Source organism: Callorhinchus milii, unplaced genomic scaffold, assembly GCF_018977255.1.
Source record: "Callorhinchus milii isolate IMCB2004 unplaced genomic scaffold, IMCB_Cmil_1.0 Scaffold4, whole genome shotgun sequence".
Classification (NCBI taxonomy): domain Eukaryota; kingdom Metazoa; phylum Chordata; class Chondrichthyes; order Chimaeriformes; family Callorhinchidae; genus Callorhinchus; species Callorhinchus milii.
Window position 1 is genome coordinate 72,473,521 of NW_024704745.1, and position 13,014 is coordinate 72,486,534.

A 13,014-nucleotide genomic window follows, 5' to 3' on the forward strand; every position below is an offset into this window, starting at 1 on the left:
CAAAAACTGCCAGAGAAGTAATGATACATGACATTAAATGACAATGATGCACAATAAAAGAATAAAATTAACATTATCTTTTCAAATGTGCATTTGCTATTAAGACCATCAAAGACAAGGCAATGTTTCTTAAGCAGACTTTCTATCCGGTGATAAACCGGATACATAGGCTCATTAACTAATCTCTACGGTGGATAATATTCCTCTTACTGCTAAATGCATTCAACCTATTCTTAGTGAATGTGATTAAAGTTGCAAGACTAATGGCAAGAACAATTTCTCTATCTGTCCCCATTTCAAGTAACTAAAAGCAAATTTAATAATTCAAATAGAACTACAGAGACCAATTCTAATCATATGTTAACTAAAGCAGTACATAAATCTGCATTTTTAAACCGCATTATAGATGTAAGATTGCAACAGAAATATTTTAAACTTTGAAAGCCCAATGCACTTAGCTAAGACTACGCTGACAATTCAAATGAAATGAAAATCACATGTACCTTAAAAGAAACTATGTAGTTCAAAGCCTTGAAAGCTTCTTCGGCTATTAGGTATCGTTCAACATGTTATTGTGATTTAGCCGACATGGCTTAATCAGTATACATCATAAAGGAACTTGATATGATTCCTGTTATGTGATCTATGGAATTCTTTCATTTTTTTTCTGCTGCAGTGCTTCTGAATGTAATTCAGAGCAGCTGCATTATGATAAACAGATGTTCTACAGCAACAAATATTTTACTTGCAGAATATGGCAGTACAAATACTGTGATTTTTGACATGTTGAAAATCTTTTTCACAGTGTTCTAGACCTGATCCACTGCCTACCCACTTGCTTTAAAAACAAGAACTTGAGAGGTGAGTTGCTATGTGTTTTTTAAAAAAAGAACCAGTTTAACATTCACATGGGGCAGCAGTCATCAATTAAATTGCTTTGTACCATATTATGGTAGGAGTGATGCAGATGACACAAAGGCCAGATAGAAACGAACGTCTCAACACTGACTGATATAAAATATTTCATGCTTCTTAACCAACGCATTATTTTTCCTGACAGGTGGACAAAAGATCAGCTTTGAGCACATCACAAATTTGGGAACCGTCACAGTTATTCCTGAACATCCAAAGCACAGCTGGCTGACCATTAATACTCCACAATGTTTGTGTTGCTTTGGAATCGTATTCTCCAGTAGTTATCATGCTTGATCATATTATCACTATAGCACAAGTAATAGCTGCTAGCTAGATTTGATGTGAATTTCTCACTACATAAACGTTTAGTATAGTGGCAATTTCGATTCAGAACTACAGCAAGCCATCTGCATTTTCACATTGTTTTCAAGGATAGTATTGGAGAAAATAGAGTCTTAAAATTTGATTGATTGGAGCTAAAATATTTCCACCATCTCGGAATGTGGACACAACACTATTTAGCCTGGCTGTTTTGTGTTAATTTGTCCAAGCTTGTAAAGCCCACAGTGTAACAATCTGAAGAATAAGAGATTTCATTAAAAAAGACAAGGTACATTAATCAAAAAAAAATTATCTTTGATAAGCAATTCCACACTCTAATAAAGTGAAAATCGGATCTTTTTTGAAGTTTTTTTTATTTGAAATAATAACTAAAAAAAAATGAAAATGCAGAAGTTGAGTAAAAGTGAATTGAATTTTCCATTGTTAGATATCAAACCCTTGACATTTTTCTCCATTGTGTTTCTACATTGAGTCTCCCACAGAATCTGAATCATCCACTGAGAGGGGTAGGTACAGTTCCTGAAAGATGAAGTGTAATATGGTATTGCACACTAAAAAGACATCTTCTAAGTCGTTCTTTTCTTCGCAGGCACAAAAATGCAGAATAACTCCTTACTTTAGATTCCATGTGTATATGCAAACCTTTCTTTCTTTTAAATGGAAATACGGTGCTCACTTTAAATTGTGTTGAGTGTAAGTGGGGGAAAACAGAAGAGTTAATAGAAAAAGATGTGTATTCCAGTGGAGAATGAAGTTATTGGTGACAGTCAGAAAATCTATGGGAAGCTCTAGTGCAGGAGCAAACCGTATCATTACACAGTTTCGCTCTTCAGAATCAGCCTTAATCTCAATGGAACGTCTGCTGCTCTTTCTCCACACCAAAAATAAACACTGTTCACTGCAAGTGATCTCAGGTCACTTTCAGTGACTCTCTGCCCAAGTCTCTGCTCACAACCTCAAGCAGCCTTCAGTGAAACCTGTGTAACAGCAGCTGTGCCCGATTTTTGTTTTGACATAAGATCTGGAAGGTGGCAGACCAAGTCTCTGCCGTGTCTAATCCCTTCTTAACATTTCAAATTATAGGACAAAATTAGCACAAATGTAGCAAATGTATTTCTTGCTGCAAAGCAATGCTCAGTTGTATCCCTAACATTAATGGCGCCCTGCGACAATAGCCGACACTTGATTTTAAACAGCATCAGTATGAATCAGATGAAATTCTAGCTGTGTTTCTGAGATTCATTCAGATTTTCAGAACTGAAGGAAAATGACTGATCATGGTACAGCTTAGCTTGTTGCTAGGCAACATAGTAGCACCGAGAAGAGAGACAGAGATACTAGGAGAATACATAATGGATTTTGCTTTATTTCTTCCAACCACACCAAACTCATCAATTCAAGCTTATGCATTTGCTCAAAGCTACATATCTGCATCTATTTCAATGTCCTGGCTACAGTGCCTGGGGCCATTGGATTCTCTAAGGTGATTCAGTAATCAATAAGAATATTAACTAAATCCATTACGCCATCCAACTGACATTATCACTTGTCTCTGATGATCGATGAGCCTTTCCTTTACCATAAACAAATTGCATCTTGGTTCATGGCACTGGGGACTCAGGGTTGTACGATATAAGACTACAAAGCTGAGTTGCCACTTATTGACTGGCCAATGCTTTTTTTTCTCAAAAATAAATATATTCTTTTGACAATTGCAGGTCTTGAATGCATATAACAAGCTGTGTTTCCTCCCCCTGCGCCCCCGAGCAGTTCACCCGAGTTAATGAATCCCTCTGAAATAAATGTCAGGTTCCTACAGCACTGTTGCTTTTTTGGGGATGATTAATTGCTTTGAACCAGTCAGGCCTCTCTAAATGTAATTAGAATACATTATCTCACCTTCTGTTTGCGAAGGCTGCCTGGGCTGGTCGGCGATGGGCTTGGGGTCTTGGTTGAACGTGGAGTGGAAAGCTGGCTACCTGGGGTCCCGTTCACTGAAAAAGGAAACAGCTGTAAGGTTGTTGCCATTGAACAATTGTGCACCATACAAGGCTAGCATGTTGTGGAATACACATGTCATTGCATGGGACAACAGAAATAAGAATAATGCATTTGAGATATAGATGGTCCTCAGATTCCACAGAATTCCACACACTTTTTCTGTAGAATTACACAGAATGTACTGCACCAAATCAGGCTATTCGGACCGTTTAATCTGTGATGATGTTTATATTCCACATAATCCTCTACTCAGTCTAACCGCCCCTCGCTAGCCACCCCAATCTTATTCCTGTTCCCTTCACCCTTATGTATTCATCTTGAATGCATTGATGATTTCTATGTTAACCATGGCTTCTGGCAATGAGTTCCACATCCTCATCACTCTCTGGTAAATAAGTTTTTTTTTCTGTGGGATTTGTTTGAGATCAATACGCCCTAAGGTTGGTTCATTAATGTGCATTTTTATAATGTTTCATCGTGGTTAAAACATTTTTACAATAATTAGCATTATAATATACTGACCATTTTTGCATAAAAACATAACAGCCATTTTGCACCTCAAGGTACCCAGCATTCATTTATTAGGAAAGCACATTTATTTTTGATGCAATGCATATATTAATTGGAATCTAATATGTGACATTTCTTAACTCCTTCCAATTGGATATACACTCCATGTGCATGATATATTTTCAGGACATTCCAAGGTTAGCATGACATACTTCTAGATACCAAAAGGAGTCCCCATTTGGGTCTTTGAGTTTTCATGAAGGAATCCAGTAAAGAACAACTGCAATTGAAACCCCCTAGAGAATGATCCAATATCACTGATTCTGACACAGTAAATGTAGGTGGGTGGAAGCAGGAAGTGTTGATTCTTTCAAAAGCAAATTAGTTTTCTGTTAGGAAATAATATCTCAGGATATAGTTTGGGACATGACATGTGTATGCAACTGCCATGGATGGTGGAAGGCAAACTGGATGAACCTTGGTCTTCTTTCGTGGAGCAATTCTTATGTTCTTATGTTCAGTGTATATAATCTGAGCTCAGGTCAGGAATTCCCCCTATTTTTTTCCTCTGATCTTCCTACTTTGCTGAAAGTGGCATCACATTCTGGGTACATCCCTTCAAGCATTTCAACAAATGTTCTACTCTTCCAGTGCAGTTTTGGGGACTTGCCCATATCTGGCAGCAGAGGATACTTGTTACAAGAGTCCTGATCAATTTATTCACCTCCTAGCCTTTAGAGCAGTGAGACACCCTTACAAATGACTTATCCTCCCAGTATGTCTGACTCAGTAGCACAGAACACAGTGTAATCACCAATTGAATTACCTGAGCTGCATTACTGACTCATTGTACAACAGAGCTCAAACAACAACGTTTGGCATTATAGCAATGCATCATCTCAAATCAAAATGATTACATTGATTTAAACTATGAGCTGAACTTTGAGGAGCTCAAATCCACAACCTTCCAACACAAACAAGAGAACATTGAACTATTTTAAATCCAGCTTTCAATGTCTACCAATTAAAAACAGCTGAAGACAAGATTTTGCTTGGCAGTAAGTAAATGTAGTCAGAGATGAATTAAGAGAGCTTTGTGCATATTTTTGAGTGCGTCCACATGAAACACTACACTATTCCACAACAAATTGATGGGCAGTGTTATCACAGATCGTTTTTGTATCAGCCTTGAGTCCCAAGGTCCCAGCGCCTTGGGACATCCTCCCGACGTGAAAGGTGCTATAGCAATCTAATTTGTGTTGTTATTGTTTGTTAGTTGTAATGCATTGGAAGGTGCAGGATAAAGACAGCATGCAGCTATCAGTAATACATTGGAAGTGCAGCACTGAACAGCATTTAAATAATGGTCACCTAAAACTCTTTGAATAAAATTACAAAATTGTAAGAACTTGATAAAGTGAATGAAACCAAGTATTTTTAAACATTCCATCATACTCTTTCAGGCAAAATAGTTAATCCAGACACTCACAGTGTTATTATTAGCTAACTCCCAGAAAAGAATACAACAACAACAATTTGCATTTATATAGAACCCTTCATGCAGGGCAACGTTTCGGAGCACATACAAGCACCTCCATTGCAGTCACACTTGAGGATATTTTTAAGTAAGTTAAGCATTTTTCAGTATGAGGCTGAAAACCAAAGCTGTCTCTTGATGAATAAATATGTAAATTTCAAAAGGAATTTTTTTGCTGCATTGAAATTCAAGATTTGTGCATTAGTAAATCAATCCGAAATTTGAAAAGAACTGGGGTTGAACCTTACAGATATAGATAATAGCATGAAGAGTAAAAAAAGACAGTAAAACAATAATTTTCAGATTTAACTTTACAATACTGTAAGAACTTACATTTATATCAATACTTTTAACAGCCAAAGCACATTACAAAATATAATTGATTAGAAATTAAGTGAATGTTGTTACGTAGGCAAAGTTTGCTTGATTTACTTCAGTTAGTTCACACAGAATCAAGTAAACCAATGTTCTGCTACTGCAGTTTAAAACACATGTTAAGAATTAGAGTAACTTATTAGTGTGTTAAATAATACTACAAGTTGGCCTTACCTTCAATGTATTTCATTATGAGAAAAGGATTTCAACACACAGAACTTCCTCGTAAATAAATCTCCAGACCTCAGCGTTAGCTGCAAAAAGCTTCTAGTAGGAAGATGATGGAATGAAGCAATCAACAGTACAAATACAGACTCAGGCAAAATCCCTGCTCGTAGAGGCAGCTGAGTAAGAAGCAGCAATCATAAGCATATGCTTTTTTGCGTAAGACTGACGTCTGAAATTTGGGAGTGGGTGGTTCAGGTGATTTTAAAGCTGCATCATAGGTGTTAATTAGGCCAGCCGTAACTACGCAAGATTATTAAATTGTGAGTCTCTTCCCTCCAGCCACCACCACGGCCCCCCCAACCCAAACAGTGACAATATAAACAGGGGGAGGGGAATGGGAATAATATAAAATGCGAATACATGATTCATCTTACAATTGGACACTCAAAGAGCAAATGAGTCATCTGGTAGCCGACTCGACAGTGGCTTGTCAAAAGCTTTGAAGTGAGACAGATGATGACGTAGCCCGAACGAGATCCACGGTGACTGAATCGCCAGGTTACAGTTTTTCTGCGGTTCACGGAAAGGACTTTGCCATCTTTTAGTTGGGCAAATTAAACACAAAAATATAAAAATGCAGGCTACACATGACACTGAAAGGATTTATATCTTATGTGAAAAAATAATCCTAAATCTTAGCAAAGCACCGAGAACCATAGCTCATTTCAAACATTAGGTTAATTTTCCTCATGCACAAATCTTGTGTTTCAAGGCAGACAAACTGTTTCTTTTGACGTTGGCACTTTGCTCCATTCATCAAGAGACAACCATTGGTTTGCAAGTTAATATTTGATCACTCTCTGAGGACCATATTATGAATTGAAACCTCTGAAATTAATAGAATTCAGTTTAAAGAAGGCTCATTTTTCACAGCATCATTTTTGTTTCATTGTCTGTTGTGCTCATTTCACTTATTATCAGTTATATCAATGCCATATCTTTCTGCACACATTCACACATCATTTCCAGACAAGCTAGTGGGTTGGCTCAGCAGTGACTCACATTGCTCCTAAAATTGGAGAATATTTTGTTGAAAGGAGACAGAGCCAGAGACAATTATTTTTAATAATGCTTGTAATTATTTTGTTTTAATTGGCACTATGTCTAGAGTGTAACTTGTTCTACAAAACAATGGAATATAACCAAGTGTTTTGATTCTACTGCAAAGTGAGAGAATGCTTTGAAATAGTCTACCCTGTGATCATTACATTTTCTTATAGTAAAATAAAATACTACATTAAGAGCGATGGAGCAGTTTACTCCAGTCAAGAAGAGACAGCCTTTCATTTGCAAGTTAATATTTCATTTTATCATATTTTAGGGATTTTAGGACTCGAAAAAGAATACTAAAGTTGTATGGGAAGTGAGTGGAGAGCACGGCATCAGACTAGGTAGTTTGTGTGAAGAAAACACCAGTGCAGACTTGATGGGGCATGTGGTCTTTTCCTTTGCTGTAACATTCTATGACTCTACAATTCTGTGCAATAATTCTCTGCTACAGTCAGTTGTTGGGTCGGCAAACATGTGCAAATGCACAAAAGGCCAATGTTACTAAGTATTGGATCTAGAATGAGAACCCGTGTAGAGTACAAACACTAGCTGGTTTGGATGGGCTGAATGGCCAGGATCTAAGCTTTACCTTCAATGAATCTTTGAATCTTCTGAAATATTAATGAGTTTTTCTATGGTGACCTAAATTCAGTTTTGTTTGCTAACATAAATCTGTCTACTGCTTTCAACAAACACACAGTAAACCCTTGTAGATACATGCATGAAAGGGAAGGCAATTGAAGGGTTTGAGAGGGACTTAAGGTGAGAGTGGAAAGTACAAACACCAACAAGAACTAGTTGCACCGAATGGCCTGTAAATTCTATGTAAATCCATGTAACCATTAGGTTTTCCTTCAATTTAATTTATAATAATAATCCTCGCATTTGATATTGCGTCTTATCGTGTCGTTCAAAGCACTTCACGGAATATACTGTGAAGTGAATTGACTGTATATTTTGTGGGTGAAACGCGGCAGTCAATTGCTCACAGCAGTGTCCCACAAACAGTCATGGAGCAAATTATTATTAGTGTTTATTATTATTTTCTTGCAGGATTATTACCCCCAGAAAAGCAATCCACCAACTGACTAACAACTGGGTTCCTACTTACTGCTAGGTAAATAGAGGCGTGTGGAGTAAGGAAACTTGATTCAATGTGATCTATGTGCAGCCCAACCCTATTATAATACAGTTCTTAAAACGAGACCCCACATAATGGCAGGGTTATAGCAAAGCCTCTGCTCGCCATTATATGTTGTCACCAAGCCACGATGGGCTTATACATCAAGAGCAGGAAGTTGGCCAGTCAACAGCAGAAGCAAGTATATTGCAGTTCCACAGAGCTGCTGCATTCTATCTGAACTCATGGTAAAACTAGTTCAACCTTATATTGCAATTACATTTTAATAGAGACTTAGCTGCTAGAATATATTGCATTAAAGTTAAATATATATATATATCTTTTATCGCTCCCCGTTCTATTGATTGTTTTGAATAATTTTGTTTGTATGAACACACTGCAGATGAAATCATCTGGATGAATTAACATCAGTGAAGTTTCTGTCATTAACACAGTGCCAACCTATGCCTAATACTTTCTGGGATTAGATAAACATGATGCTTCTCCCTAGGGAGAGAGTGTATACGCCCTTTCAAAAATCTATCTCTGGGATTTCCATGTGGAGGTGGGATGCATGGAATTCTCGGTTTGGTTTGGATACTCTTAAGCATGGTGATGGGTTTCTGCATGTGTCAGACCAGGCTGACCAAAAAAAAATCAATAACACAGTGATTGTGGGACTTTTAACTGTGCAAATTAATTCAACTCCCTCACTTGTCAGGCTCAATAACTTGCCCATACTAACCTCACCAGTGATATCATACTAACCTCATCAGTGATATCATACTAACCTCACCAGTGATATATACACTTTTTATTGAAGTATAATAATAAAAAAAAGCAGGTTAAAGGTAATCAGAGTGGCTTTTTTATTTATAAATTTGTAACAATGATTATGAAAGCTTATTTTTACGCTTCCAAATGTCAGCACCTCGAATTGAACATTTTAAATTGGAAAAAAAATCCCAAGCAATAGGAAGGGTTAATATCAGTTAGGTCATCAGTCAAAGACATTTAATCAATTGGCTCTGTGATTGGACTGAATAAGAGTAAGATATAAGCCTTAAAATACATGGTTCAACAAACGAGACATGACTGAGTTGTGTTATATAATTTTTTTGTAAAACAAAGCATTATATTAGAAGAATCCATGCTATAGTAATGGGCTGCCATGTATACCACCACAATAATACATGCATCTTAGATGACAATTAAGATTGTTAATATTGTTATAAATGCTTTACGGTAGCAAATAAAAAGTGTTTTGAAGTTCATGTTTTTTGACTGGATGACAATTGCCCACAAAACACACAGTCATTACACTTTACAGTATACCCTGCAAAACCTTTGAAATGTCCTCCTGACTTGTAAGGTGCTTTACCAAGTGAAAGGATTATTATTATGGTGCTTAAAGAGTGAAATTCTCCTCGCAGTTGCAAGGAAACAGGCATAGACAAAACGGAAAGCCCTTAAAAGGCTTATCGAATCAAAATTGCTTGCTGATACCCCATTCTTATACAAGATTATTTCCTCCCATGGTTTCGGACTGCACTGCTGGTTTCCATAGCAACTCTGACGCAGGAAAAATCCATTGACTCCTACACTTGTCTACTGCACAATTATTCTAGTTTAGGCTCTACTGCGTCAACCAGTTTGTCTGTAACTCATTTTCAAAACAAATGCCATGCTGCAAAGAAATGGAATCAAGAATGTGCTGCAATTTGCTTTTTAACACTTCGGGAACAGGAATTGTACTCAAACTTCTGACACTACGTTTTATTTTGGAATCTGACACAGAATTTATTGTAGAAATCTACCACCATGTGCAATCTGTTCACATAGGGATGCACTTTGTTTACCTAATCATGGAAAATGTAGGTTCAAGAGCCAAAGAATCGAAACTATGCATTAATAATAATGATAATAGCTTCAAGGATTATCAGAAGTTGAGTGAGAAGAATCCTAGTCCCCATTCCTAAAAAGAATAAAACAAAATTCTCCAATGAAGGCAATACTCAACATTTCCATTTTATCCCAATTCAATAATCCTGCTCTATAGATACAATGATATTCCTGTGGTTCAAAAGAGCAAAATGGAAGTGTGAGCCTTGTGCCATTCTTTCCAAATGCTGGCCTGTTTCAACCCAATTGCTGGAGTTCTTCCACTGCTTAGAAAATCGTGGCAGTCTAGAAAGGCAACCAGCCATCAATTTAATTTTGGCTCAAATCCAATAGAGCCATTAATTGCTATAAACTCACTGCATCTGTGCACAAAAGGAAATGAGCTGACATGCAAAGTGTGTTTCGATTATGGAATCCTGAATTGCAAAGCAGAAGTATGAAGAAACCCTTTGTTGACTTCCATTTGCAAAGCTACTGATAATAATAATCTTTGTGTTTGATAAAGTACCTTATTGGCTGCCAATGACAGTCAATTCACTTTACAGTATATTCTGTAAATGCCATGCTGCAAAGAAATGGAATCAAGAATGTGCTGCAATTTGCTTTTTAACACTTTAAACAGTATATTCTGTAAAGCGCTTTGAGACTTCTCGAATATGTGATAAGGCACTATATCAAATGAAAGGATTATTATTATTTTAAGGATGTAATTACAAACCCCACGTTGAGACTTGGAATCACATAGTCTAAACCGACACCCCAATGAAATGCTAGTGGTGTGCTACATTGTTGGAGGTGCCACTCTTCAGATGAAACATTAAAGATCCCAGGACACTTTTCGCAAAGAGAAGGGAGTTTCTCCATCTGTACTGGCCAACATAAATAAAACTGGTCATTCACTTCACGGGAGTTGTGGAGAATTGCTGTAAACAAATTGGCTGCCACGTTTCACCCACAAAATGGTCAATCCATTTTACCATTATACCCACAATATCCTGCAAAGTGCATTGGGATGACCTACTGATGTGAAAGGTACTATACCAAATGGAAGTATTATTATTATTATTATCCTCCCCTTAAACAAGCAGCCAGGGGTCATTGTAAATATTGATGCTTACCTTGTGCATGAAAAGAAGAATGCAGATAGTAATGATCCCTTTAATTATATATTAGTCTTTATGGTACCAATATGTTTCTTGTTATCACGGCAGTTGAACAGTACAGCAAAATACAAAAAACTGTTTTAGTGTAACCTATTCGTAATGCAGGTTCATTAATGAACTCATTTAGTGTACGTGTTAGGACTAGTTTTTGTAAACACAATTGTGTTTAAGTAGATTATCAGAATGAGCTAAGTTTTGACGTAAGACAAGTGTTAGAATTCAGAGGGGATAATTATATTTTAATGTTTTTTTGCATGCATGTGGTTATTTCACTGTTGCCATTTCAAGAAAAGGAATGGATTTAGCTCACTAAGGTCCACAAATACAGATACATTTCCAGTGAAGCAATGAACCGTTTCCACTTTGTTGCCTCTAATGGTTTCTCCTCCAGCCCCTGCACTGTCACGTCTGGTGTCCCTCAGGGCTCTGTCCTTGGCCCTCTCTTCTTTAATATCTACATGCTCCCCCTTGGTGATATCATCCGCAGACATGGGGTCAACTTCCATATGGATGCAGATGACACCCAACTGTATCTTTCTGCCTCCACCCTCAACTCCAGGACCACTGCTGTCCTGACAGAATGCCTGTCGGACACTAAGTCCTGGATGAGGGCAAACAAGATTGAGGCCCTCCTGATTGGCTCGCGCCAGTGCCTCTGCACCTCAGGCTCTGGCAGCATCAACCTCCATGGTTGCACACTTCAACTCACCAAACCAGTCAGGAACCCGGGTGTCTTGTTCGACCCTCAACTGTCTTTTCTTCCCCGCATTGAAGCCATGACCCGCTCTGCCTTCCCTCACCTCCGTAACATCACCCGACTCGTCACTACCTCACCCCTCAGGCCGCTGAAACTCTTGTGCATGCCTTCACCACCTCCAGGCTCGACTATGCAAACGCCCTGCTTGTTGGCCTTCCCAACTCCTCTCTCCATACTCTGCAGATAATCCAGAACTCTGCAGCCCATGTCCTCTCCTGCACCAATCACCGTGACCCCATCTCCCCCATTCTCGCCCGACTCCATTGGCTCCCTATCTTTTAGAGGATCCAGTTCAAGATCCTGGTCCTCATATACAAAGCCCTCCATGGCGTCGCCCCACCCTACCTCTGTGACCTCCTAACACCCTAACAACCCGCCCGCTCCCTCCGCTCAGCCGGCTCTTGCCTGCTCCAGGTCCCCCTACCCACCCGCCCCACCATTGCCCCTAACCTCTGGAATTCCATCCCCTAATCACTCCGCCTAGCCCCCTCTTTAGCCTCCTTCAAGTCCCGCCTCAAGACCCTTCTCTTCAACCATGTCATCGGCCACCCAACTTCCCCTCCTCTCCCTTCTTCCCCCCTGACCCCAGTTTGAGTCTGAAATGCTGTACATTGTCCAGCGCCTTGGGACGTCCTCCTGACGTGAAAGGTGCTAAACAAATGTAATCTTGTTGTTGTGTTGTTATGACTGGAAAATGTTTATGCTCGTACAAATCATTCAGTCTCCATGTAGAAAACACATTTATCCAAATATGTTTTAATATTATGTACAATGCTTCCCATGAGATGACCTTACTTTTCACAATAAAATTGTTCCCACTGCTACCGAACAGTAAATTCACTCTCGAGTCAGATAGATGAAAATATTCTCTCCAGACAGAACCTAAATCTATAATTGTGCCATTGGATATTTTTCATTCATCAAGGGGACGTCATACGAAAGAATTTATCTGCCCACTATTACACTATCCAATCAGGAAAAAAGCCTTTGGTCTAGATGCTTGAAAATTTCATCCACCCACCACCTTCATGCCACCAATTGATCTCATAGCATATGACTATCCTCCTTGTGGTGATGGGAGCGCGCGGGATAAGATAAGAGGAGTGTCATTGGA

General features: G+C 38.5%; 1 protein-coding gene across 3 annotated transcripts in view; it reads right to left on the minus strand.

The window, feature by feature from the left end:
• The window catches only part of dclk1a (doublecortin-like kinase 1a), a 167,566-nt gene that overhangs the window by 59,581 nt on the left and 94,971 nt on the right, over window positions 1-13,014 (minus strand). For 2 of the 3 annotated variants that reach the window (XM_007891262.2, XM_007891263.2), the window contains exon 6: window positions 3,157-3,251. In XM_007891262.2, coding sequence (XP_007889453.1) covers window positions 3,157-3,251 — 95 coding nt within the window. Of the gene's footprint in view, window positions 1-3,156; window positions 3,252-5,854; window positions 6,006-13,014 lie in introns of those variants that run through there. The other variant, XM_007891264.2, reaches the window with a different exon arrangement.